This window comes from Maylandia zebra, linkage group LG17, assembly GCF_041146795.1.
Source record: "Maylandia zebra isolate NMK-2024a linkage group LG17, Mzebra_GT3a, whole genome shotgun sequence".
NCBI lineage: Eukaryota > Metazoa > Chordata > Actinopteri > Cichliformes > Cichlidae > Maylandia > Maylandia zebra.
Window position 1 is genome coordinate 34,833,289 of NC_135183.1, and position 26,285 is coordinate 34,859,573.

General features: G+C 41.8%; 2 protein-coding genes and 1 non-coding gene across 11 annotated transcripts; 2 read left to right on the forward strand and 1 right to left on the reverse strand.

Annotated features, from left to right (window-relative positions):
- Position 1: 1 nt before the first annotated feature.
- Positions 2-7,502, reverse strand: zbed4 (zinc finger, BED-type containing 4). Of its 2 annotated transcripts, none has more exons than XM_076875865.1 (2): positions 7,374-7,502; positions 2-4,793 (listed from the first exon to the last, which is right to left on the reverse strand). In XM_076875865.1, the coding sequence occupies exon 2, from the start codon at positions 4,607-4,609 to the stop codon at positions 827-829; it is 3,783 nt and encodes a 1,260-aa protein (XP_076731980.1). In that variant the 5' UTR covers positions 4,610-4,793; positions 7,374-7,502; the 3' UTR covers positions 2-826. The 2 variants fall into 2 exon arrangements, with proteins under 2 accessions (XP_076731980.1, XP_076731981.1); XM_076875866.1 differs by lacking the exon at positions 7,374-7,502 and having other exon boundaries at positions 2-4,369; positions 4,568-4,821.
- On the forward strand, positions 7,493-25,677 carry brd1a (bromodomain containing 1a). 8 transcript variants are annotated; one of them, XM_004553945.3, is made up of 13 exons: positions 7,493-7,587; positions 9,585-10,986; positions 11,064-11,232; positions 11,559-11,690; positions 11,815-11,943; positions 13,314-13,626; positions 13,732-14,052; positions 18,706-19,287; positions 19,681-19,822; positions 20,013-20,146; positions 22,443-22,552; positions 22,963-23,117; positions 23,835-25,677. In XM_004553945.3, the coding sequence occupies exons 2-13, from the start codon at positions 9,602-9,604 to the stop codon at positions 24,016-24,018; spliced, it is 3,756 nt and encodes a 1,251-aa protein (XP_004554002.2). In that variant the 5' UTR covers positions 7,493-7,587; positions 9,585-9,601; the 3' UTR covers positions 24,019-25,677. The 8 variants fall into 8 exon arrangements, with proteins under 8 accessions (XP_004554002.2, XP_004554003.2, XP_012775273.2 ...); XM_004553946.5 differs by lacking the exon at positions 7,493-7,587 and adding an exon at positions 7,883-8,359; XM_004553944.3 differs by lacking the exon at positions 7,493-7,587 and adding an exon at positions 8,381-8,701.
- Positions 13,038-13,110, forward strand: trnak-cuu (transfer RNA lysine (anticodon CUU)). The gene has a single exon. It is a non-coding gene; the product is annotated as a tRNA-Lys (tRNA).
- Positions 25,678-26,285: the final 608 nt, after the last annotated feature.

Consider the following 26,285-nt stretch of genomic DNA (forward strand, 5'->3'; position numbering starts at 1 on the left):
ATTGTGTAAGGAAAACCTTTATTTACAAATGACTAAAATTTGCATGTTTCCAGTCTCAATGCTAAAACATTTATGAAATTAGGTTCAGAAGTCATTTAATATAAAAATGTACAGTACATTGTTTTACTCAATAATAAACCCATAATTTAAACCCCTGGACATAAACTTAAATTGTGCTTGAGAGACAAATTGTATATTCCAAACAAACCCCATTATTCAGAAAATACAGCAATATTATACATGATCTCGAAAACATATCAGCAAGTTAAAAAAAAAAAAAAAAAAACTAATTCTAAATGACAGTACCGTGAGCCACAAATTCACAATGGAAATTAAATAATATAAACTTAAAATATCTTTCAGTCACAGCATTTATTTATTTTTTGGGGGCCATGTTTTCATTCAGAAAACAACTCTTATCTTTAATCATAATATTTAAAAAAAAGCATCCTGACGTGATCTGCGCAATTTCAACAATATTTACAGCGTTTTTGACCTGAAGTAGTTTTGGATAAGGCACAAGGAGAGAGTAGACAAAGGAAAAACATTGATTTAGAAGCAAACACATTATCACCAACCCCTACAGCTAGAAAAACCCTCCCTCCCTGATACACTTCTGAGACTTTTCATCACAACAGCTCCAAAGTGTTTTAACAGTAGTACAGAGAATACAATAAAGCCTCGATCTGGCCTTTGCATTGAAAATCAGTGTATTCAATGATATTTTACATTTTGCCCGACAGAACCCCACCCCCCATTTCACAGCTATGCAACTTGGTCCTTAAATAAAGGGTTTTCAAGTTAATGCTCAACAAAATAATTATGATCAGTACTGAAAATAAATCAAGGGGAGGTTGACCTTGAGGAACAGCAGACCCTCCATGTTTTCTAGCAAAGGCCTGGGCTGATTCAGGGCACAGTTGACACTAGCTGTGCTGAACAGTGTCTCTGCTGGGACAATGCTCGGAGGGCAACCCACGTAGCGGGCGGCTACTTTGGCAAGATCAGGCCATAGGAACTTTTTCAGGTTCCAGTAGTCAAGGGGGTCACAGCTTTGATCAAGTATGTCTTCCTCAAGATACTCCAGCACTGCCAGCTCTGAGGACTTTGGCTTCTCCTCGTTTTTTATCTTTTGCCTGATGTCAGCCATCAAGGACCAGAGGTTGTCCTTGTTTGAATTTGCGGTGCTGGATGAAACGTTGGCCTCATTGCAGCCGTTGTGCAGCAGAGGCTTGACTGCAACTGAGGTAGAACAGGACATGTCCAGCTCCCGGATCAGGTCTTGTTTACATCTTTCAGCTTCTTCCTCTGTGAACAATGACGTTTTGTATCGTGGGTCCAGCATGGTTGCCCATATGTACTGAGGGTCGTGAAGAGTTGCAGACATCCTGCTCACCATCGCTTCCTTTAGAGACTTGAGCATGTTGTCTATTCCCACGGTCTCGTCAAACAGCAAGTCTATTTTTCTGTTGAGAATATGAATGAGTGGTATCACTTGTCCCAGAGTGGCAGTGCGGTTGCTCATCTCCCTGCAGGCAACTTCAAAAGGTTTCAGTGCATTGCAGACTGACAACATTACTTCCCACTGATCGCAGCTGATCATTTCCCTGAAATTGCACTCGATCGACATCTCGTCGATGGCTTTCTTTTGCTCAACCAGTCGCTCCAGCATGAAAAAGGAGGTCATCCATTTGGAAGGGACGTCCTGAATGAGCTGGTTCTCTGGCAGCTGATGGACCCTCTGGAGCTCAGCCAGCTTCTCCTTGGCCTTTGCTGAGCGGTGCACACGCTCACAGATCTTTCGTGCAATACTCAGAAGGTTCTGAACCATTCGCTGGCTTTTTATGGCTTCACTAACAATGAGGTCGATGGTGTGTCCAAAACACTGCATGGTGAAGTGACCGTGGTCCTCCAAAGTGTTTTTGATGGTGGTGTTGTCTGTTACAGTGAACCCCTTTTTCAGCCCTGATGAGTTGATCCAAGAATCCCACAGATACTCGAGCTGCTTTGGGATGTCATGCATATCGTGATCAGAGTCTATTTGTGAGACACTTAGGAGAGCAGAACAGTGAAAGTCTTGACCTTGGGGTCTGACACTTGACTCGTACGTCGCCCAGTGGGCGGTAAGGGTTAGGTATTCCCTTGTCTGGCTACTGACCCAAATACTAGTTGTGAAGTGGACAACACCACCTTCAGCTTCTTTCAGGTGGGTCAACACAACCTCCTTCACCCTTTCGTACATATCTGGTATGGCAGTGCTGGTAAAGTAAGAAGAGGGTGGTAGAGAATACTGAGGCTGGAGGTACTCTAGCAGTCGATTCAGTCCAGCATTCTCCACCATAGCTGATGGCTGAAGATCCAGTGCGAGCATTTCTGCAATAAGTTTGGTGATTTTTTTGGCAACCGGGTGGTGTTCATCAAATCTCTCACGATTCTGTTCCGTTTCATAAACAGAAGTGTCCATGAGCTCTTGTTTAACATGAATTTCAGCAGACGGCACATCACCTGAGATAGTATTGTTACTTTCAAGAACATGTCCGTGAAACCTCTGCATGTGCCTGAAAAGGCAGCTTGTGCCGAGGTTTGTAGTCTTTTTGCCTCTGCTAATTGTGCGGCTACAGTGCAAACAAACCACCTTTGTAGGGTCAGCAGGCGAAATGGAAAAATGATTCCACAGTTTTGACGTCTTTTTACTGAAAACAGGCATGGTTTGTGTTTTTTTCTCACCAAGGGGATTCTCAGTTTCTTTGGCTGAAACTGGATCTGTTGCAGTGAGATTGGTGTAGGGATGAGGGGAAGATTCCTTATCATCTGTGCTTTTTTGGTTTTTGAGGACATCTGGGTGACGTCTCATTAGATGTCTCATTAAGCAGCTTGTACCAAAATCGCCCCGTTTCCCCCGACTGATGACACACGGACAGTAACGGCACAGTGCTTTTAACTGGTCAACAGGTGACACTATGAAATGGTGCCACACTTCTGATTTAACCCGTTTCATGATCTTTTTGTTTTGCTGAAAAACTGAATGATCCTGATTGAGGCTGGGGCCTTCAGAGAGGTCACATGGTGATGAAGTCAGGGGTGTGTCCTCCCCATGAGTTTTGAAGGAGAGGTTGAGTGTGGTCTCCTGCCCTGAGAGATGCATCACCTCATCAGATTCTTCCTTTATATCCATGCTTTCCTCCATGCTTTGGGGTAGTTCATCTGATATGGTTTCTGGTGATGATGGAAGAAGGGGTGATTCTTTTTTGAGTTCCAGTGGATCCTGTAGTTGAGTGCGGGACAGCAGCGAGGGCGGGTTAGTATAGGGTGGCGGAATGTGATTTCCCTGTCCATTCTCCTCAATTACAACCTCTTTGTGGGCTCTCCACATATGCCGGATAAGACAGCTTGTCCCCAGATCCTTTCCATTTTTACCCCTACTGAATTCATTCATGCAATGAATGCATACTGCTTTGGAATTATCAGCAGGCGACAGGTAGAAATGTTTCCATACAGCTGACCTGCGACGGGAGCTAGAGCTTTTTGGGGTCCCTGGAAGGCGCTCAGGCCCTCCGTCTGACATGTCTTCGGCATTGTTTTCATTGGAATGTGAGGATGGGAGGGTGCTGCAAACAGCGTCGGCATTGGCATACGGTTCTAGTTTTGGTTCGACTTTGGGTAACACTTCTTTGGATGACAGGTCTGAATTTTCAGCTGAGGAGGTGGACGGTGAAGTGTTTTTTGAGGCAGAGCTAACAATGCTATTTGTCAAGTCTCCGTTTTTTGGTGAGTTTGGGGAGGGAGGTATCAAAGATGAGGCAAGAGGGCTAGTCAGATTATTTGAGGATGCGTCGGCTCCGTCTTGCAAAAGCACAGTGGGGTGAGCCCTTCGTACGTGCCTCATTAAACAACTCGTGCTGAGGTCTTTTTCGTTCTTACCCCGACTGAACTCTTTCATGCAGTATAAACAGATTGCTTTGGTACTGTCTCGTGGTGATATGCAGAAATGATTCCATGCTGGAGATTTTTTCCGTGGGTTGGTCTGACTCCTCATAGATGACAAAAGACTCTGAGTGACAGCGTCCATGGCGACATCATAAAGGGTGCTTGTGTATCCACTTAGTAAATTGCTATAGTCATCGCCATCTTTAGTTACAAAAGGGCCAACTGAGCTGCCAAAGGGTAGTCTGTCATCATCCTGGGTTTCTTCCTCCATTCCATTAGCATCCTGGATCTCCCCTTTGCCATGTTCACTCAATTCGCTGCCATTTTCATACTTTTCACTCTCTCCATTTCCCTCGGTGTCAATGTTTAGGCATTTGTCTGAAAGAGTGGGAGAAGCTGCAGCACTCTTATTTGCCATGTCTGTCTCAAACAGTCCGTCACCCTGAGAAGAAAAGTTGAAACAAGGAAGAGAGTCTTTATCCAGTGTTATTGAGGAGCAAGCAGGTGACTTTGCATCAGCAGTTTCACGGGGGCTAATGCTGTAGGATTTGAACACATAGCCATCCTGCCCTTCAATTTTCAGGCAGGTCCCCTTTGCCTCTCTTTTTCTGCGTTCTATGGAGCCATTAGGTTCACTGACCATTTCCTCGCCCATATGTGAGACCTCTTCCTCCCCATCCATGGCAGCAGCCCAAGTGTTTCTGTAGAATAGTCAGGTCTGCGGTGTCAAATGCAATCGCTTTTTTCAACTGTGGTCATCGATACAGCAGCTCTCAAGCAGGTGTTGGGATGTGGGTGTTGCCGTCCAGGACACAGAGCGTGTGCTCGTCCCTCTCCATTTATGACTGGAGTAGCTCCACTCCTCCCTACAAGACCCAGAGAAAGATAGGAAGCGAGAGAAAAATAGATCAGATAAGGGTATTCTAAAAATAAACACGACTCCAAAAACCAGTAACACAACATGTTGTGCCATAAACAGCAGATTGTACTTTCATTTAGCCACACACAGCCACAAGAAAGTACAGAGATTGAAAAACAAAAGCACTTAAGTAAAATCAGGTTTCATTAAACGTACAATTTACAAGAAGGACTGCTAATTGATTTGACTCTGCAAGCACAGTTTTAGTAAACATAGAAATTTTGATTTTGTAAGGGGTAAACCATTCTGTCGGAATAGACAGACGGGTTGAGGCTTAGTCTTGCAGTATTCAGGTGCAGCTTGCACTTTTAAGGATCATTGTGATGCTCAAGTATTGCGTCATAGCTTTTAAATGCACTTGGCTACCTAGGAAATTCATGAGCAGAGCACTGCTCAAAGTGTATTCCGTTGAATTGCTGCTTCACGCGATCATTGTTCCAAGTTGCAAAATCCCATACTTCCACAGCGCAAGACTTGATAAAAAAATCTTTTGACACATGTAATGATTTGAACAGTTTCCTCATCGTCGCCCCGTATCTGGCTTATATGGGGCGGTCGTGGCTCAAGAGTTGGCAGTTCGTCTTGTAATCGGAAGGTTGCCGGTTTGAGCCCCAGCTCGGACGGTCTCAGTCGATGTGTCCTTGAACAAGACACTTCACCCGTTGCCTACTGGTGGTGGTCAGAGGGCCCGGTGGCGCCAGTGTCTGGCAGCCTCACCTCTGTCAGTGGCTACAATGTAGCTTGCCATCACCAGTGTGTAAATGTGTGTGTGAATGGGTGAATGAATGTAGTGTAAAGCGCTTTGGGGTCCTTAGGGACTAAGTAAAGCGCTATACAAATATAGGCCATTTACCATTTGTCTGATTGTATTAAGTAACACATCACATTTATGTACCACTAAAAATATGCTGCACAACAGCCAAGCTGTTTAAAACTTTACTCAAGTACATTCTTGAGTATGTAGATTGAATTGTATTGAAATCCTTGAGCAGTTTATGAGCAAAAACAAACCTGTACAACTGCAAGCAAAACACTTTTGAGAGTACTAACCAACAATGTAATAACCTTTTTTGGTATAAAAGTATGATAATCTGATATAATACAATTTTATATACCCAGGTGCAACAAGCAAGTGAAAAATTAAAGGAAAAACACAGAAAAATTCTTATTATTGTCTTGTCCAATATGTGCTGCCATTTGGTGTTTTCATAACAGTAGCTTTCTATCACATCAGCACAAAATCTCCCTCGAGTGTTATATTCTGTTACTAGGAAAGCCATAGCATAGGATTCATTCATACTTTCAATATTCAAATCATTCCTGTGAGCCTCTTGAGCCTTATTGGTGGAGGCATTTTCATTCTGAAAGGTGTTAAAAAAAATATAATTCAACCTAACTGCAGACACATAATAGGCCATGGGGTCAGGTCTAATGTGGTCCATTAAGAATGACAAATTTATGTTATGCCTCTGTTCCATAATTTGGCAGTAATATTTACTGCCAAATTTACAATAACATATAATAACATAGTGCCTCTATGTGCCAGCTAACTGAGAGAATGCTGTGTAAACCAAATAAAAGAAACTAGGGTCAGTGTTGAAGCAATTTTTCCTTAACTACAAAACTCACTCAGTGTTAACACCCAAATGTGTGCAACTAAAAAAAAATACATCAGCTCTGAGAACATTAGCTTAAGTACTCGCTCAAATGTAAATCTGGTTATTTTAAATATGAGCTTTCTAATACAAAGTAAAACAAACAAAAAAAAGAGAAAAATATATCTAAAATTCAAATTTAGATTAGACATAAATCACACATTAAAATGTGTCCAAAAACAACCAACTTTAAAACGAAATACTAGTACGAGATGGGGCTTTTAAATGTAACCAAGTAATTTTCTACGTGAGCAGTGGCAAACCAGTTTTCCGGGTTTGGCTAAAGCGCTAGTCAGGAAGATGCGAGAGGACAGCAGAAATAGCCAACGCTAACTAGCCTGCATCTTCTCTTAGCAGAGAACTTGTGAATAGGTATTTACACACCGGCGTTCGACTCGACCCCTAACGAACAAAAAGTCACACTTACCATTAAACTTGCACCACCAATATATGCCAATACGTTCTATAATAAACATTACTGGCAGTTACGCTACATCATCAGCAAACACCACGGTGGCTATCCTGGTGCTAACTGTCTTAGCCGCAAGGCTAATAACAGACAAAAAACCACGCAGACACAACACTTGTGTGGCGTGGATTTGTATCACAAAAAATAACAGCATTTACAACTATCTTATTAGCCTTGCATTACCCCGAGGAACACGTTCAGCACATTTCGGACCACACCATGACTGCTAGCTGGTTAGCTGCCAGCTAGGCCACACACAGGACACACTAGCTAACCTGGCGAGGCAGAACCCAGCCGTGGCGACACACGAACCACACGGGATCCGAATCAGACCTAGACTCACCGCGACGTCCTCACCACATTCAGCCCCTTTCACACACACATACGAGTTCAGTATACTTACTGTTGGGTACGACGACTTGTTCACTGGGTTTCGGTTCCTAAACGGTTAAATATGACACATTTGATTGATCCGGAGGGGGGTTCACTTTTGTTGCTTTTGTCTCCTGGTTTGCTAGCAGTTCGCGTTCGGCCGAAGCAGCTCCACACAGCGACGGACGGAAGGAACAGGTTTTAATGATGTCACCGGGCACTGGGTCTCCAGTATGGCGAAGGGGGTAATAAATTTTAGTATTAAGTTGCATAAAACGGTGTTTTACTTTGACGTTTCACTAATTATAAACAGAAATGTTTAACTAGTCCGTTCTAATGATAGATTCAATTACTTCATTTGCATATTCAGTTAACTTGTCGACCCGTTTACACGACCTAATAACCTATTTTCACAGAAATTAAAATAATTAGATTTTTTTTTAGAAATTTACGCATGCTGCCGGTGTAACAGGACCAAAAACTAACACATCCATTTGTTATTGCGAAATAATACATCAGTTAATAAATAACTTTTCGCGTGTGTTGCGTTCACGGTCTGGAGTGCCACGTTGGGGTCCAAAAAAAGTAAATGCAAAATATTTTAATCAATGCAAATTATAACTGCGCTAAACCGAGGGGGGTTCTTGCCCTTAAAAAAGACGTCTGGGCCCAGCGGACCGGTCACTGGGGTGTGGCATGTTCTGCTTGTGTCCTCCAACCTGGCCTCTATTACTACAAGAGCAAATAATAACGCCAGAGCATGACACTCTGAAAGTCGTCTTATCCGCTGCTCTTATGACTTGATAGCCACGGCCCCCAGAGTCAAAACAGACATGTCTCAGCGTTCCTTACATAGCGCTACTGTCCGTATTCGCGCTTTGTTAGGTTTGCAGCTTTGTCTTTGCAATGCTAGTATGGTTATTACAAAAGGCAACGCACTGATTGTGTGACAGATGGGCTTTTGTGTGAAATCTACGACTCACCACAGACATGACCTCCAGCGTCACACGTAGACCGGTGCGTACGGGTGGGAGTTGTCTGCTGAAACGCATTGTTGTGTTGGGGGATGATCCGTTCGTGCGGCTGCTGCTCTTACTGCTATTTGCCTCTGCTCGACTGTGGCTAACGAGTGACTCTAGCCAGTAAATGGCCCACACAGCAAATACTTGTGTGCTTTGTGTAGAGTTTAATATCGAAACTTCAAGGTACAAAGCGGCCTCTTCCTCTATTAGCAACTGAAAAGAGCCCCGTATCGCCCGTTGGATGAGAACATTGTGCCCGGAATTAGCGCCACTTAGTAGGCCGTATTGCCATTGCTTTGTAGGACTGCTGGCTAGCAAAACTGCTCGTGAATTTGAGGTATGTGCTGGGTTTTATTTGCTATGCTGTGGTCGGTGCGTTGGCGAAAAGGGGACATGCTGTGCAAATGCAAAAAGAAAAAAATATGTATAGGCTTAACTAGCTATAGTGCGGCCTTTTAAGGGCTACTGTTTTTTATTGTTTTTGTTTTTTACGCGATTCGCTCCGTTTTAGCAGACGGTTAGCTCCGTCTGCTAGTTAGCTGGCTAGCTAATGTTATTGTTAGCACCTTGGTCACTTTGGCTGCGAGTCTTTGCTGAAAAGGCGTTATACCTCTGCAGCAAATGGGCAAGTGCTAACTCCTGCGCTCCCATATTGCCCCGTGTAACCGCCTCCCTCCCCCATTTAAATGCATGGGCTCATTGACAAAATTGTAACGTAAAAACTGGCTGCTATGTTCTAATTTACAACAGCTAATCTGTGTTTTTTTTTTTTTTTTTTTGGGGGGGGGGGGGGGGGGGCAGGGGGCATCGGTGAAAACTGTAAGTTTCTTTTGCCCTCTTAGTCACCAAAACTCTGTTACTTTCTAATACATTTAACCCGCAGAGTGTTTAACTCCCCCCTCCCGTTCTCATTTAAAAGACATCAGTTGGAATAAGAAGATGTTGCTTGTCAGTTAAACAGGTACACTGATTTTTACCAGACGTCTTATTTGCGTATTAACACTTTATTTTCGTCGCAATGTTGAGCATAAAAGAAGCTGTATCAGAGAATTAAGTCTGTCTTTAAGTTTGCAGTGAAATTATTGTATTTTACTGTGATTAGGTAAATAACCTAATTTTCTAATGTAACTGTTATTACCTTTATTTGAAAATTCAACTGGGATGCTTCCAGGCATCCCATACACATGTCTAACCGCTATCCCTGTCGTGTATCTCCACAGCAACACGGAGCGTCAAGATGAAGAAGAAGGCTCGGCAGCACCGGGTTGCGGTGCAGAGGCCGCCATCTCCTATCAAGCCCTCGCCCAACAAGCAGATCTTGACCTATGCCCAGGCGCAGCGCATGGTAGAGTTCGAACTCGATGGCCGCATCCACCGGCTCAGCATATATGACAAGCTGGACGTGATCTCGGATGATGACCCCATGGTGCAAGAGATAATGGAATGCACCAGCAATAAGGAGAATGCGGAAAAATCGAAACAGCAGGTCCTCCTGAGGTCAGTGAGACTGAAAAACAAGGAGAAGAAGAATGCCGCACTTGCCATCGCAGGCCATGTAGAGGGAGGAGGACACCACGCTGGTAGCCACGCTAGCCCAAAACTTCCAGAGCCTAAATTCCGAACTGTAGAATATAATCTTCCAGCTGTTCCTAAACGCCCATCTGCCTTTTATAAATATATAGATAAGACGGAGGAAGAACTAGATGAGGAAACAGAGTATGACATGGATGAAGAAGATTACGCCTGGCTGGATTTGGTCAATGAAAAACGACGAAGCGAAGGGGTTAGTCAGGTGTCTCACAATGTTTTTGAGTTCCTTATTGATCGCTTTGAGAAAGAATTGTACCTGGAGAGTCTGGACAAAGGGAGCGAAAGGCAAGCTCCTATCGATGATGATGCTGTCTGCTGCATCTGCATGGACGGAGAGTGTCACAACAGCAACGCGATCCTGTTTTGTGACATGTGCAACGTGGCCGTACACCAAGAGTGTTACGGAGTGCCCTACATTCCCGAGGGTCAGTGGCACTGCAGACACTGCCTTCAGTTGCCGACTCAGCCAGCAGAGTGCATCCTTTGCCCTAATAAGGGCGGAGCAGTAAAAAAGACTGATGATGACCGCTGGGGCCATGTAGTCTGTGCCCTCTGGGTCCCAGAGGTGGGCTTCTCCAATACCACCTTCATTGAGCCCATCGACGGCATCAGCCACATTCCTCCAGCACGCTGGAAGCTCACGTGCTACCTCTGCAAGGAGAAAGGGGTCGGCGCTTGCATCCAGTGCCACAAAGCCAACTGTTACACTGCCTTCCATGTCAGCTGTGCCCAAAAGGCTGGTCTATTCATGAGGATGGAGCCAATCAAAGAGGTGACAGAAACAGGAGAGCCCACCTTCTCTGTGAAAAAGACGGCCTATTGTGGCGCCCACACACCTAACGGGTGTGTGAGGAGACCTCTTGCCATGTATGATGAAGCCAAACTCAGAAATGGACTTTGTAAGAAAGGGGACAAGGGCAAAGGACAGTCCAAAGGAAAACAGAAACGGAAGAGTAAGAGCAAGAAGCCCGAGCCTGATGTGGAAAGTGAAGCTGTACCGCCTGCTACTGTGCCTACTTTTCCTGCTCACAGGTATATTTTTCTACAACCTTCTACTTAAGTGGGAAATGGCTTTGGTTTTCTAAAATCCCTCATTTTCATCCCTCTAGGTTACAAACCATTCTGAATCAAGTATCAATACAGAAGAAGAAAGTCTTTGTAGAGCTGGTCCTCAGTTACTGGAGACTGAAACGGCAGTCCAGGAATGGGTTTCCCCTCATCAGACGCCTTCAGACAAGACTGCAGTCACAGAAGAATGTGCAACCGGTTTGTTCCTCTGTCAGTTAAGCGCACAAGACTTGTAGCCTTCATTTATCTTTTCCCCAAGGTTTTCAAATATGTTGTCTCATTATTTGCACAGTCATAAATTATGCTTTTGTTACAATTTAATGTTTTCGTTCAACACTTTATTGCTTGTGTTAATGAGATTTTTGATCATGCTGTGTGAATCAATAGCAGTTTGCTGTGAAATGGGCATCTTATGTGCCAAATGAAAGAAGTTGCTGTTGCATTTGTTTGTTGAGAATTTGTGCAAGTTGATAATTTTCTGGTGTTCAGTTCTTTTATGTGCCTTTATATTTTTTTTATTTCCATGCGTTCCCCAGAGGCAGAGTGAAGAGGAAAGCAGGGCACTTAAGGAACAGCTGAAGGAATGGCACCGCCTCCGACATGACCTAGAGAGAGCCAGACTGCTGCTGGAACTAATTCGCAAGAGGGAGAAGCTCAAGCGGGAAGAGGTAAGGACAGGGGAGTGATGCATGGTTGGACAGAGTTGTGCTTGTCTTAATATCTTAAGAAAAAGTTCAAACAAAACAAAAATGTGATGATGCTCACTGTTATCTTTTGTTTGTTTGTTTGTAGATTAAACTGCAGGAGACTCTTCTAGAGATGCAGTTAACACCCTTTAGCATTTTGCTCAGAGCCCTCTTGGACCAGCTCCAGGCAAAAGATCAGGCCAGGATCTTCACCCAGCCTGTCGATGTCACTGAGGTGATGCAGCAAATATTCAAACACTTTCCATCTATTCTATCCATGATTGTACTTTGATTCACTCTGTAGTACTGTCAATTATTCTGTGCAGAAGTTTAAAACTGTAAGCTTCTTTCTGGCTCTGCCTTGTTTCTGCCAAGTCCCTTGCTGTGTTTTCACTAATGACACATACAATTCAAACACTGATTAACACATGGGATGTGCCATGTATCATTATGCCAGCTCCTCGAAGAAGAATAGTGGATAAGAAAAAGTGCTGACATGCTTGTAGGAACAACTGTAATATCTGGCAACAGATAGATAGTTAAGGTGTGTGCTGGTTGGGATTTATATAGCACGAAATCACAAAAACTGCTGCCTCAAGGCATTTTGTATTGTAGGATGAAGATCCTACAATGTCAGAGGGAAACCACAACAATCTGACAACTCCTTATGAGCAAGCACTTGGTGACAGTGGGAAGGAAAAACTCCTTTTTAAAAGGAAGAAACCTCTGACAGAACCAGGCTCAGGGAGGGGCAGCCATCTGCTGCAACTTGTTGAAGCTGAAGGGGGAAAAAAAGAGAACAGAGGGAGTTAAGATGCCAGAAGACTATTGGTCAAAAGAACTGTAAAATTTGGCTATAAAGAGGGCTTATTGGTTCAGATTTCTACACTTTCCCTTGTGTTTTGCCTTTAGTTCTTTTTCCTGACTGTCAGATGAGTGTACCAGAAATGGTACATTGACATAAATTATTTGTGGAAGTCAATTTGATCACTTTTGTACTCTGGGAAAGTACATTTTATGTCTGTGAACATCTTGACTATAAATCGTCGGCACACAAAATAAGACTTTTTAAAATTACTAAAGAATTTTCTATTCTGCATTTTCTCAAACATTTGTTAGAAGCTTCACGCAAGCAACCAGCGCTCAACTGCTTGCTCCAGTCACATGTTCTGATCTCTGTGACTCATGTTAGACATTACTCCACCCCACCCCCCATTCTGCAAAAGTGTTAAGCAATGTGACTTCCTGTTAGGGTGAATGTGTAACAAGAGCTCATGGTCTGCTGCATGGTCGGGAGGCCTTAGAGGTGAAGGGTGCTCTTCCTCATAAGCCCGGCTAGCTCAGTCGGTAGAGCATGAGACTCTTAATCTCAGGGTCGTGGGTTCGAGCCCCACGTTGGGCGCAGCTTTTGATCTTGAATCTGTTTGAGTAGGTTCCTGATTCTTGGAATAGACTCTGTTATTGGGTGGGTGGAATTTCTATATGGTTGAATTGCTGTCAAGAATCTTTAATTTAAAAAGCCAAGTTCAAACATTGCTTACTTTTTTTTTAAACATTATTAAAAGTAATTTACAAAATATTCATATTTCTGATGCTTTCTCGTAGGTGCCTGATTATCTCGACCACATCAAACACCCGATGGACTTTTCCACCATGCGGAAACGCATCGATGCCCAAGGCTACAACAACTTTGATCAATTTGAGGATGACTTTAACCTCATTATTGAAAATTGTATGAAATATAACTCAAAGGACACCTACTTCTATCGGGCTGCTGTGCGACTCCGAGACCAGGGTGGGGCCTTGCTCAGAAAGGCCCGTCGAGATGCAGAGAAAATTGGCTTTGACACGGAGAGCGGCATGCATTTTGCAGATGCTCCGGAAGTCAAAGCACCACCATCGTTTTCTTGGGAGGATGGTAAGGGAAGAGCACGCCTCTCTGAATAACTAGTTATAAAGTAGTTATGGTCAATCTATCTTCTAATGATTCCTTGTTTGTTTTTTGTTTTAATTATCTTCTTAGTGGACCGTTTACTAGTACCAGCTAATCGGGAGCAGCTGCCTCTGGACAAGCAGCTGCAGCAGCTACTTGAGAAGTTTGATCTCACCTGTGCCATGAAGTCCAGCCCCTCCCGCAGCAAGCGGCTCAAGTTGCTGAAAAAGACCATCAATGATGTGCGCAACGAAATGAGCCTGAAGAGAGTTCTACCCTCTCACCACCACTGTTCTTCCTCGTCATCTCCAACAACTTCAGCATCGTCTTCAACAGCTCTCTCCCTCCCAGAGCTGGTTACAGCTAAGGAAGAAAGACTGAAGCCCAATGGGCATTTCTCCGAGGATGACGGTATGTGTGAATGCTTTATTTTGAAGTTGGTTTTCTGCTTGACCCACTGGTCGTCACAGTCTCTGCGATTGTAAAGAGAATCACGAGTATAGGTCAAAGGTCAGACCTAAGTCTTAACCTAGCCTAACCACAACCAGAAAGTCCCATGATGTTCTCTCTATAAAGCATGTCGGGAGGACGGGAAAATCACAATATCACAGTTTAGTTTTAAGAATGATTATGAAACCTGCTCTGTTTATACGGAAGTGTACTTTCAGATATGGTGATGTTTGTAAATTGTATACTATGTTGATGAGGTGAAAACTCTTAGAGCATTTTGATTATTATATTATTTTCTAACAAGTAGCTACTTTATATTAATGTTTAACACAAGTTTAGAGTAAAATTTGGTAATTTTTCCACCCAGGAAGCTTTTTCAAATTCATAAATGGACAGATAAATAGATATACTTCTAGTAGAGAGGTTACAATACAGGTGTAGTAATCAGTATCAAAATAAGTAGTAATTACTCGTGTTAAATCACTGACATGTTGGTGACAGACTATTTAATTAATATTGGATGTGATGCAACCACAAAGGTAAAACGTGCATTCCCTGACTGGTTGGTGGGTTCCTGGAGGATGCTGTCTGCTGCTGGGTAGAATTGGAGAATGTTTACACATCCCCAAACATACAATCATCCTCCATGTGGTTGCTTTGTTCCAGTCACCTGTAGGAAGATGAGCCTTTGTCTGCAAACATTCTCTAACTACTAGCTGAGAGATACTAAAAAATGTCACACAAACCAGAAAGGAAGAAAACTCAGTTACAAAGTAAAAGTTGCACGTGTTGGCTGCAGCCCCGAGACAGAGCTTTTACTTTGAAGTCAAACTTTTTTTCTTTTTTTTTTTACAGCTTCACTATCACTCAGAGTGTGTGACAAGCGTTCTCAGACAAGTCTGCATATTTCCTGCTAGTGGCAGGTAAATGCAGATATCTGTAAGTGAGCAAAACAATCCCAGGGAGGCTTTCTCCCATTTGGTCAGAGAGTACATGTTTTTCCTAGCGACCAGTAGCTGCCAGATGGTCATGCACCAGACTACTCTGTGTAACAGACACTTTATTCTCTGTCACTACACTGTCACACTCATCGAAATGGCAGACAATTGAACATCACATGGCTCACGGTCACTTGGCTGCAAAGAACCCAACAAAAACTATTGTTAGGCATTGCAAACATTCTAGCCTATGGAACAAAGCAGATTTCACAATAACAAACAAAATGGACAACAAGAAAAATATTTTCATACTGTCTTTGTTATCAGCAAATTGGAGTGGAGCTATTGTGGTATCTACACTATTTGTGGTGTCCCCCTCCCTCTTAATTTTGTGAGGCTAGATTAGACTCCTTAAAGGTGTAGGTGGCCCCTGTCATTTCCTAGGAGAACTGCAGGCTCAATACATACGCTGCTACCTATAATACTAAAACACATGTGTTGTTGCATTTATCTGAATTTTGATCCCAAAAACAGTCTGTCATCCAGCAAGATGATGGCTAACTATGTATGTTTACAGCCACAGGAGACCAATATTCCCTACTCATTTAATAATAACATTTGTATGTGCTTTGTATAATCATAGGTATCCATAATAAAACATTCAAATTAGAGCTGGGCGATATGAGATTTTTTCATATCACGATATGTTTTTTTCATTTCAGGCGATAACTATATCTATCACGATATAAGCCAAATAACTATATTTGTAAGATTTAAATGTGCCGTTGCTCACAAGTAAAATGTGAAATAATCAGCAGCTTGTTTTTATTTAAATATTTATTTCCCATAATAAGTTCAACAGGGTAGATGTACTTAAGGAACATGAGACTTTTTCAGATAAATAAAGGCAAATATTGCAAACTACACAAAAGGCAGCCGCTAAAGCGTTTAAGTTTCAAAATAGAACAAATGAAACAGACTAAATTGTCAATTCCACTTAGAAACAAAATATTAATTCTAAAAATAAATCTTAGTTTGTTTTACAGAAGAACAGACAAAACTGACTAACTTTTGTCAGTATCAAATAAACTGAGAACTAAAAGGAAATTCTCAATCTCTCCTTATTGTATAGCTTAGCTTTTCAAACAGTTACTTTAGTCTGACAAAAGCCGAATGACGAATTAGCGCTTCCAGTCAGAGACTGAGGCTACGTCCACACGTACACGGGTATTTTTGAAAACTGAGATTTTCCGTTTCCGTTTTAAAAAATAATCCCGTCCACACATAAAGGCAGAAATGAAGGAAAACGGTGCTATGAACATGCCAAAGCAGCAGGTGGCGCTAGATTCCTAACCGTGCAGAAATGTTGGCCAATCAGAAGTCTAGAAGCCTCGGTGGGAAAAAGTAAACAAAGCTGGGGCATAGAAGCAGAACCGAGTCGTATGTGTGGACGGACAGTAACTGTGTGTATATGTAAGCATTTAAACACTGCAGAGAGTAGAAGTAACAGTAACAGTATTGTAGAAATTCATTTCACCGAAACAATAACGTGGCGCACAGTGTGACGCATGCACCAGTTTACTGTATTTCCAGACTTGCTTTCGGCACAATTTACAGTGCGCGCTACTCTGTTTTTTGTCAGACTTGAAATAGCCAAAATACCTTCACACTACGGAACTTCTATGGCTCTTCCGTTCGACAATCTCTCCGGCGTTGGAACCATCATCTGTTTTCTCTTCGGTCACGCTCATTTCCTCCATTATGCGCTGGCTCCATTACCTGCTGGCTGCTTCCCAAACAAACACGTGCGGCTTGGCACTTGCGCTGTACGTAACAAGTCACGCGACGTGACGCTGCGGCTGTGATTGGTTCGGCTCTGCGGTACTGAATTTGGATCGGCTGACCCTTTTTTTTTTTTTTATAAGAGGACAAGAGCGGCGAGGTCTATCGCGATAGCTTAATTTCTCTATCGAGTAAAAGTTATATCGCGATACATATCGTTATCGTTCTATCGCCCAGCTCTAATTCAAATACAACAAAGCTATCTATTAGGTGATATTTTTCAAACTTGGATTGGTTCCTTCCTTATTTGCTCATTAATTGTAAAATAATAGTTTGACTAACATATCTGAAACATGTGATTAGGATTTTGTTACTATGCTAAACGTCTTTGAACATGAGCAGCAATCTCGAAGAAACCAATACAAGCTATTAAAGTCCAGGGTTTTGGAACATGTGACCAAAAAGACTGCAGCAGAAAAGCCACAAATTGGTGCATAAAAATTGACCTGAATGTAAGGGGAGAAAAAAGATGCTCAGACCTTTGCACCCTCTCCCCTCTAATTTCAGTCACAGAAATGTTCCTTGCTTTAAGGACACCATGAGTGTATATTTTGATAAATAAATAATATGAAATAAAACACTAAATAGTTACTGCAGACTCCCACGAGTCTGACTGTAGAAACAAAATGTATAAAAATACAGTATTGTTTCATTTTTATTCAGGAAGAGTTTCACAGGTGGTTAAAAAAAACTGTAGATGTGTGAAAAACAAAACTCACTAGCTTTGATCTATACTCTGTAAAGGATGGCTAAACTTTAAAACTAGAATTGTTCAAAGTGCTTTCTGATACACAAAGCGATTTGCGAAGTCTTTATTCCGACTCGCTGAACCAAATCGGAACAACTCGAGGTTTACTTGTCAGTGGTGGTTGTGCTTTAGCATCAGATAAATGGTGTTATTGCTAAATCCCGAAAACAAGCGTGTTCCCTCTTGGAACTCAAACCCCTAATGGGTCTGAGGAAGTGGCATTGTCCACATCTATGGAAAAATAACCTTCCAGCATTTTGACATGATCACTCTCTCTCTCACACACTCTCTCACACACACACACACACACACACACACACACACACACACACACACACACACACACACACACAGAGTGTGACTGCAGTGGCTTTCTCAAGCTTAAAGCCACTTATTGAAATTAAGAGTTTGCAATTCAAAGATGGCATTACATCCTTTGCTTGTGCAAAGGAAAAATTCATTGTTCATTTTTTTTATAAAGATCACCCTGTTTATGCTAAACACTGCTTGTTTTACTTGTATGATAAACAAAAGGTCATATAATAATGTGCAACATCAGCATTTGTGCAAACACAAGGAGAAAGTGTGGGCACTGCAGCAAATTATTGTTAGTGAAAGGTCTCCGTCATGGACACTTTAGGATGTAAGTTGAACTCATTGTGTCAGTGGTTAGTAATTTAACATTCCTTTACATTAAATACAATGTATAAAACTTAGATGTTTAAAATCATTTTTCCACAAGGAATACTGTTAGACCCGTCTGCTGCTGCAGCACTGGGAAGCGCTAGTGGTTCATATATAGTTTAATTTTGTATTTGACTCATGTGCAGCCCTCCATCACTGTAATGCTAATTGGTAATTGTGCAGTGCCTCAACCAGAACAGTCCTGCACCCAGGAGGAGAGACACAGAGAGACCTATACAATAGCTAACTAAATAGTAGTTGCTTTGGTCTTTAAAAAATATCCACTGTGCTTAGTGGTTCACTTAAGCCTGGCAGGCGACTGAGCTACCACTACACTGTTAGAACCCTGTGTGATGATAAAGCTCACCACTGTTTATTGTTTCATTGTTCTCTGCCCCACAGGAGATAAGTCTCTTCCTCCAAAACTGGAGCCATCGGATACCATTCCTCCCCTCATCCACTCAGACACAGATCCCGAACCCCCAACCCTAAAACCAATAGATGCCGCCCCTGACTGTGAAGACAAGGTTCATGGCAAGCGAGCCAAGCTGGATGGGGAAATACCAGACCTGCTCTCCTCTCCCGCATGTCTCAATGGCCACGCACACAACAGCCTCCAGGACCCTTTGTTAGAAGGTGATGTGAGCGTGGTGGCAACGTCGACCCTCGCAGAGCCCACAGGCGCAGTTAACCGCAGAACCGCCGTTCTCTTCCGCAAGTCGAAGGCAGCCAGCCCGCAGAAGCTACCCAGGAGCGGAGACGAAGAGTCCGACAGGACTGACGGAAAAGAGGGCGAGGAGGAGCAAGATGAAGATGACGCACAGCTAGGTTCCAAGTCCTTCCTGTCAGTGGTCATACCCAGGCTGGAGACTCTGCTTCATGGCAAGAAGAGGAAGCACAGCGGCAGCAGGGATGCAGAGGAGGAGGGTGGAGAGGAAGAGCGTGAAGAGTCAGGCGAGTCTCCAGTTAAACGACTCGACACTGGTGAGAAGTTTACTGAGGAAGTCCTCTGAAAACACAAGATTTTAAATAAACATTGATTGATTCTGCATATGGTCTCTTGTTTTAACGTTCTTACATGGGGTAAATTCTGCTTTTGTGTTCTGGTATTTAACAAATAGAAAGGTTCTGATTAAATTACTACATTAATATTGAGCTATACCTCCAACCTCTTAATCTATCATCACAAACAATGCAGAGAGTTGTCATAAAAGTCATCTCAGTCAGTCCTAATTAACTTCCCTTGTTTACTCCTTTTTATCTGTTGGCTTTAATCAGAGAATGGCTTAACAATCTGTAGCTTGATCATCGTCATTTGATTGTGGCCTTTAGATCTCAGTCTAATATTTTTGGAATTCGCTGCTCTGCTTCTTTTAGGCCTGCCAAGTGGTGCTCTTCAGGTTGAGGAGCAGAAAAAAGTAGAAGAAACCAGCAGAACTAGTAGACCTGCGGAGCCTCGAAGACGCTGCGCCTCTGAGTCATCCATATCCTCATGTAGCAGTCTGCAAGGAAACACCAGGTAAAAATTTTTGTTCCCCTCCCCATTGATAATCTGCAGCTGAATACAAATGAAGGAGCAGATAATGTAACACAGGCCTGCTGCAGGCAGTTTGCCTGTTTAGGCAGCTGTGTATCTGATCTATATTATCAAAGCATGCGTGCCACCAGATATTTTTGAAAGTTGACTTTGTGTTGTGTTTTTCCTTTAGCACCATTCTCAGTCTTCCAAAATGTGGGAAGGGAAAACCCGCCTTAGTCCGGAGAAACACTGTGGATGACAAGAGCGAATTAATCGCCTGCATCGAAACTGGGAATTTTGCAAAAGCTGCACGAATCGCTGCTGGTAACGTGACCAGATTGTCAAAATAATTTTTATGCATGTGTGGGGAGTGGGTAGACATCTTTCACAGAAATACAAATATTAACTATTTTAAATTGTAATATACTTTATTAACTTACTCAGTCCTGCAAACAAAATCTATTAAAACCATAGTGAAACTGGGTTTTTGAGGTAAATGCAAGGTTAACAACAGAGAGGAAACTTTTTTTTTTTTTTAAACAACTTTAGGGTGTAAACAGATTTTACGAGTAGTCTTTAAACTTGGTTATTATCAGTCTTTTCAGTTCTGTTCACTTTTATTTATATATCCAAAATCACAGCAATAGTCACCTCAAGGTGATTTATTGTAAGATAAATATCCTCTAAGTCAGGGGTCATCAGGGGCCAGTGTAGATAGCACCCTGGGTCAACACACCTGAATCAAATGATTAGGTCATTACCAGGCCTCTGGAGAACTTCAAGACATGTTGAGGAGGTAATGTAGGCATTTAAATCGGCTGTGTTGGATCAAGGACACATCTTAAACCTGCAGGACACCGGCCCTTGAAGCCTGGATTTCCCCAACCTCTGCTCTAAGTTATACAAAGAAAACTCCAAGAATCAGACTGCCCCCTGTGAGCAAAGCACTTGGTGACAGTGGGAAGAAAAAAAACTTTAACAGGAAGAAGCCCCTGGCAGGTCCAGGCTGCTGTGAACGGTTGGTGGTGAGGGGAGGGAGACGGGGAAAAAGACGCACTGTAGAATAGAGCCAAAGATTAATATTGCTGAAAACAATGCCGAGCAGGTCATTTACCTTAAAAGCAGAAAATAAGATCCCTTTAGAGAAGTTTATTTTTGACGAAGCTGGTGTTTGGGGATCCTAGTATTCATTTCAAATATTAAAGACAGCTTTTATTGTTAAACTGCAACCAGATGGGATTAAAGCAAACAAACTAATCGGATGAGAATCAACATGGTTTTGAAAAAGTGGCGATAAAATTCCTGTTTTTATTGGATTAAAACATTACCCTTAACTAAACAGGCGACCGTGGCTCAGGGGGTTGGGAAGCGTATCTGTACCCGGAAGGTCGCCGGTTCGATCCCCGGGCTCTCTGTCCTGGTCGTTGTGTCCTTGGGCAAGACACTTTACCCTACCGCCTACTGGTGTTGGCCAGAGGGGCCGATGGCACGATATGGCAGCCTCGCTTCTGTCAGTCTGCCCCAGGGCAGCTGTGGCTACAACCGTAGCTTGCCTCCACCAGTGTGTGAATGAATAGTGGAATTGTAAAGCGCTTTGGGTGCCTTGAAAAGCGCTATATAAATCCAATCCATTATTATTATTATTATAATAAACATATGACAGACAATGGCAGGTTAACTGTCCACGTTATTTTGACAGCCTACATTTAGGGAATTTCTTATATTTGCTCTTGTCGGCCATGCCTCCTGGCTATTAACCGTTTCTTAATAAGGCAGGTGCAAAAAAAAATACTGAATAACAATGGATTTTTTTTCTTTTTCAAAAGGCATTCAAAATGAGTCGTTGACATGGTTGATTATATGTGAACGTGTGAATTTGCAGCCTTCTCAGGAAAAATAATTACCCTGATGATATAGATGTCCCAAAGTTTCACAAAAAAACTGCATAAAATATGATTAACTTAGTATTAAAGGGTTAAAAGGCTCCAATTTCTTCTTGACCAAAATATACAGTGTGTATCGTGACAATCCAGTGTAAATATGTGAAAATGGGATTATATTAACAACATTAACAAAATATGTATTGTAGTCTGTTTGAATTGGTACGACTAATAAGTAACATCGTTATGTATACTCCCAGTTGTCTGCTGGTCCCGTACGTTTCAAAACGTCTCTGAAATTAAATAATGTGGCTGAACTGTGTTTTTGTGCTACTGTGTGTCAAAGCACTCTCAGAGGTTTAACTTGATTTAACCAGCAGACACCTGGTATTCATACATACATATAAAATCAGGGTTGGAAATTAACTGCAGCTACCAGCCAAGTTCTTGTGAATTTTGGCACTGACTGGCTAGTCTTTATACGCTGCTGCCACCGTGGCATCTAACCAGTCAGCATCTGGAGACTCGGCCCTCATCTGAAATTCCCTTTTGGTTAATTAACAGCTGAGGGTGGCTGGTAAATTTTAATATCTGTCTCTCACCGTGGCTCCCAAAGTTAATTTCCCACCCTGATTTGGTGCCCCTGCACTTGCAGCATGGCTTTATTTTTTTGAAATGTGTTTCTGTGTGCATTTAAACTCTCACACATAACTTGTCTGGTGTTGTTCCCACTTCCATAGAGGTTGGCAACAGCAATATTTGGATGCCTGCTAGTGCTGCAACTGTTGCATTGGAACCCCTAAAGCTAGTTTGGGCCAAATGTAGTGGATACCCTTCCTACCCTGCCTTGGTGAGTGCTTGTGGGAGAGAAAGCATGACAGTCGCTGACTGTAATCTTTTTATTCTGACGTTTTCTTGCCTCCTTCCCAGTCTGAGGACACACTGATAGCAAATTTATGACACTTTTATCCACAGGACGAAGCAATCCTTTCACTACAGCTGTTGTTTTCAGCAGCAACGTGGCTAGATTGCTGCTTGTAAAAATATTCAGTTTTTGCTCTAGGTGGCAGCATTTCTCTGTAAACCAGCAATTTGAGCTTTGCATGAAGGGACAAATGAGGAAGCAAAATTTTAGTGGCACAAGCTGGTAGTGGAGGTGCATGTGTGTGTAAATTGCAAACGTCTCTCTGCTATATCTTTGCATGTTTTATAAGTGTGTGTGTTTGTAACGTCCCTTTTTACCTCCCCTACTGCAAATAGATCATCGACCCCCACATGCCACGTGTGGGCTGCCAGCACAATGGGGTCTCCATCCCCATGCCTCCCCTGGACGTGCTGCGCATTGGAGAACAGATGCAGTACAAAGCAGAAGAGAAACTCTACCTCGTCCTCTTCTTCGACAACAAGCGCAGTTGGTGAGTGCCAGTGTCTGTATTTATCAGTCAGTAAAGTGGGTAGTTGGATCATTTAAATAGTGTACAAAAAACCCTCCAAAACCTCACACCTTCCTAAACACACACATTTATTTTGGCATGACTCCCGTCACCGTGCAGAAAACCTTTTAGCTTTCCTGTATGTACACTTGGGATGCACTGATTGCAAAATGTATTTTTTTGTGCTTTCTTACAAGAACATTTTCTATATTAGACAGAACTGACCTGTGTTAGTCTTTCAGCTGTTCATCACATCTTTTTCTTTCTTTTTCTTTTTTTTTTTTTTTTTTAAACCAAGCACAAAGTTGATATGACACAACAGCTTAGTCTCCACTGATGCTGGTAAATACCAAGATATTTGCTGATACGTCGCAGGGCCAGTGTAGACATTAACATTTCTAATAATGATAAAACGGTCATAATTAAAGCTGTTTGTGAAGGGAAAAATAATTATAGATGCTTATTGTATTCCATAAATATTAAACTTTTTTTTAAAGAGTTTTTTGTGGTCAGTTACTTTAAAATAAATAAACAAAACCCAGAATATATATGGTTGTTGTCATGTTAAGGTTGTGTTTTTAGCTTTTCTTCTGCTTTTTCCTGTGAGCAGGGTGCTATTTTCCTGTCAAGAATCATAGGAAATATTGACCTCTAGCTGCTTTTCCAATGATGTGACACTAGTGTTGCTTTCCCCTTCAGGCAATGGCTTCCTAGATCCAAGATGGTTCCTCTGGGGATAGACAAGACCATAGACAAGATTAAAATGATGGAAGGACGCACATCCAGCATCCGTAAGGCTGTCCAGATCGCCTTCAGCCGTGCCATGAACCACCTGAGCATAGTGCAGGACGAGCCAGTCAGCGACCTCAGCGACGTAGACTGACTCTGACTCTCTGCCACACACACAGATTTGTACCTCTCCTGTACCAAATAGCTTGTGACTACCCTCACACCCATCCCGGACCCCCTCTGTCTCTGCAGGAGACTAAAATGTTTACTGGGCACCTGCTGTAACAGGTGGTGTCTCTTCCTTATCCATTCCTGTCTGTACACGCTCCTACCACGTCCCGACGGGATACGGCTGCTGCTGAAATGAATGTGTCGATCTCTCCTCACCACCTCCATGCTTAGAGACTGCTATTTTTGTCATCCTACCTTGCCACCCTCACTCTAGTCACCCATGACTGTCGTTTTATCATTTCAAGGCAAAAAAAAAAAGTGTCAGTGATTAATTTCATACGTTTTTGGTAGCCTTTTACCAAATCAGTCTGTGGTGTCAAGACTCGGAGTAAAACGAAAACTGTCACACTGACTTAAACTTTAAACCGTTAATTTGGCATCCAGCCACAGTCGTCCTCATGCTAAAAGTGGGCCGCAAAACTTCTCAAGCGGTCGAGATCGTACATTTCATGCTTTCACAGAGGCTTTTTACTGGCATCAAATTTGTGGCCAAAGCCTGTGTTGATGTTATGCTTATCTTTACATTCTCAAGTCAGCTCCATTTGTATTGTAAATGTAAATACTGTGTACAGTTGGCTGACATTAACTTATTTTGTAGGTTTGACAGGAATCAGTACTGTACAGGTGTTTTCTTAGTATTTATACTTGACGCATTCTTGGCACTAGGGGGAGTGCTGTTTTGCCAGTGCTGTGTGAACAAGAATTTAAAAAGTAAAACAAACGCAAAAACCTTTGTAATAAGGAGATTAGGGCTAAATTGTCATGTTTCTGAAAAGTATCAACCTATTCATTTTTTTTAAGTTATTGAAGTTTCTATCGTAAGCTTCCATTTGGCATTAAATCATTTTGTATTACAAATAGTTTTAGTATATTTTTGTTCATATATATACACACACATATATATATATATCTATATATATATATTATATTATATATTTATATGATTTGAATACATAGTATACAGTTTGTAAGCCTCTGAAACTCATACAGGCAGTGTGTGATGTTGTGGACACAACATATGTTCTCAAGAAACCAAAAGAAGAAAAGAAAAACAAGAAAATAACATAAAACAAAAACATTGCTACCCAGAAGTCTTAGATTGATTTCTCTGTGTGATGTGTTGAAACTGTTGCCAAAAACAAAACAAAAAAGGAGAAAAAAAAGTGTATTTCCATGTGATACATTAGACTGTTTTGCTGTAGTCATAGGGAGATGCGCCTGCGTTAACTTATTGTAAAGTATTTGCATTACTTTATATTCGAGGAAAGATGTGCAAGCTGATTGTGGTAAAGTGGCACATTTTGTGGTGGATACTTGCCTTCTTTTTAAGTAATGTTTTTCTAACTTTTTTTTGTAGTTGTAGACTTCCAGATATTTTATTTTATACTCTTGCCTGTTTTTGTTTCTTTCTTTCTGGGTAGCATTGGGTAGTTTTGGTATATTTCATTTTGTATTTAACTGTAGTAGTTTTTTTGTTTGTTTTGTTTTTTTAATCAGATGATGCAAAAAATATTGCTGGGACTGTTTTTTGTTTTTGTTTTTTGTAGTAAAGCAAAAAATAAAACATACAAATAAGAACTCATTTAGCCTTTTTTTTCTTTTTTTAGGTATACTGTCAAGCTAGTGCACATTTATTTTATTTTTTTAAAGCCTCATTCAGTTTTTTCTAATTGATCTGCAACTGAAAAAAAATCCGTTGCTGTACAAAATTGCATTCAAGAAGTTTTATCAATTTAATTTTTATGCAGCTTCTGGATGTATATTAGTACATACTGTACAGTCATATAGGTAATAAACCTGTTTAATAATCTAAAGCTACTTGAACAAGCCTTTTATTATGCTCTCTCTAGTAAAATTAATTATTTGTTACACTTAAAGTGCTTGTGAAAAATGTTGCCCATCGTGGATATGGTTATTAGATTGTTGCTAATACATCAGTGTGTAAGTGGTGTTTTACTGCTGGTCCACATGAAGCTCTCAGCTCTCTTGGAGTGCATTTATACTGTTAGATCCATAATTTGCTGAATAAAGACACAATCTTTGTAGTTTTGCCTCTGTGAATCACCGTAGTAGATTTTAAATCAAAGATTGATGTGCAGACTTTAAAGACTTGAATTCAAGGGATTAAGAATAATTTGTATTGACTGTCAACTAATTACAACCTTTTAATACATCAGAGGCTTAGACTAG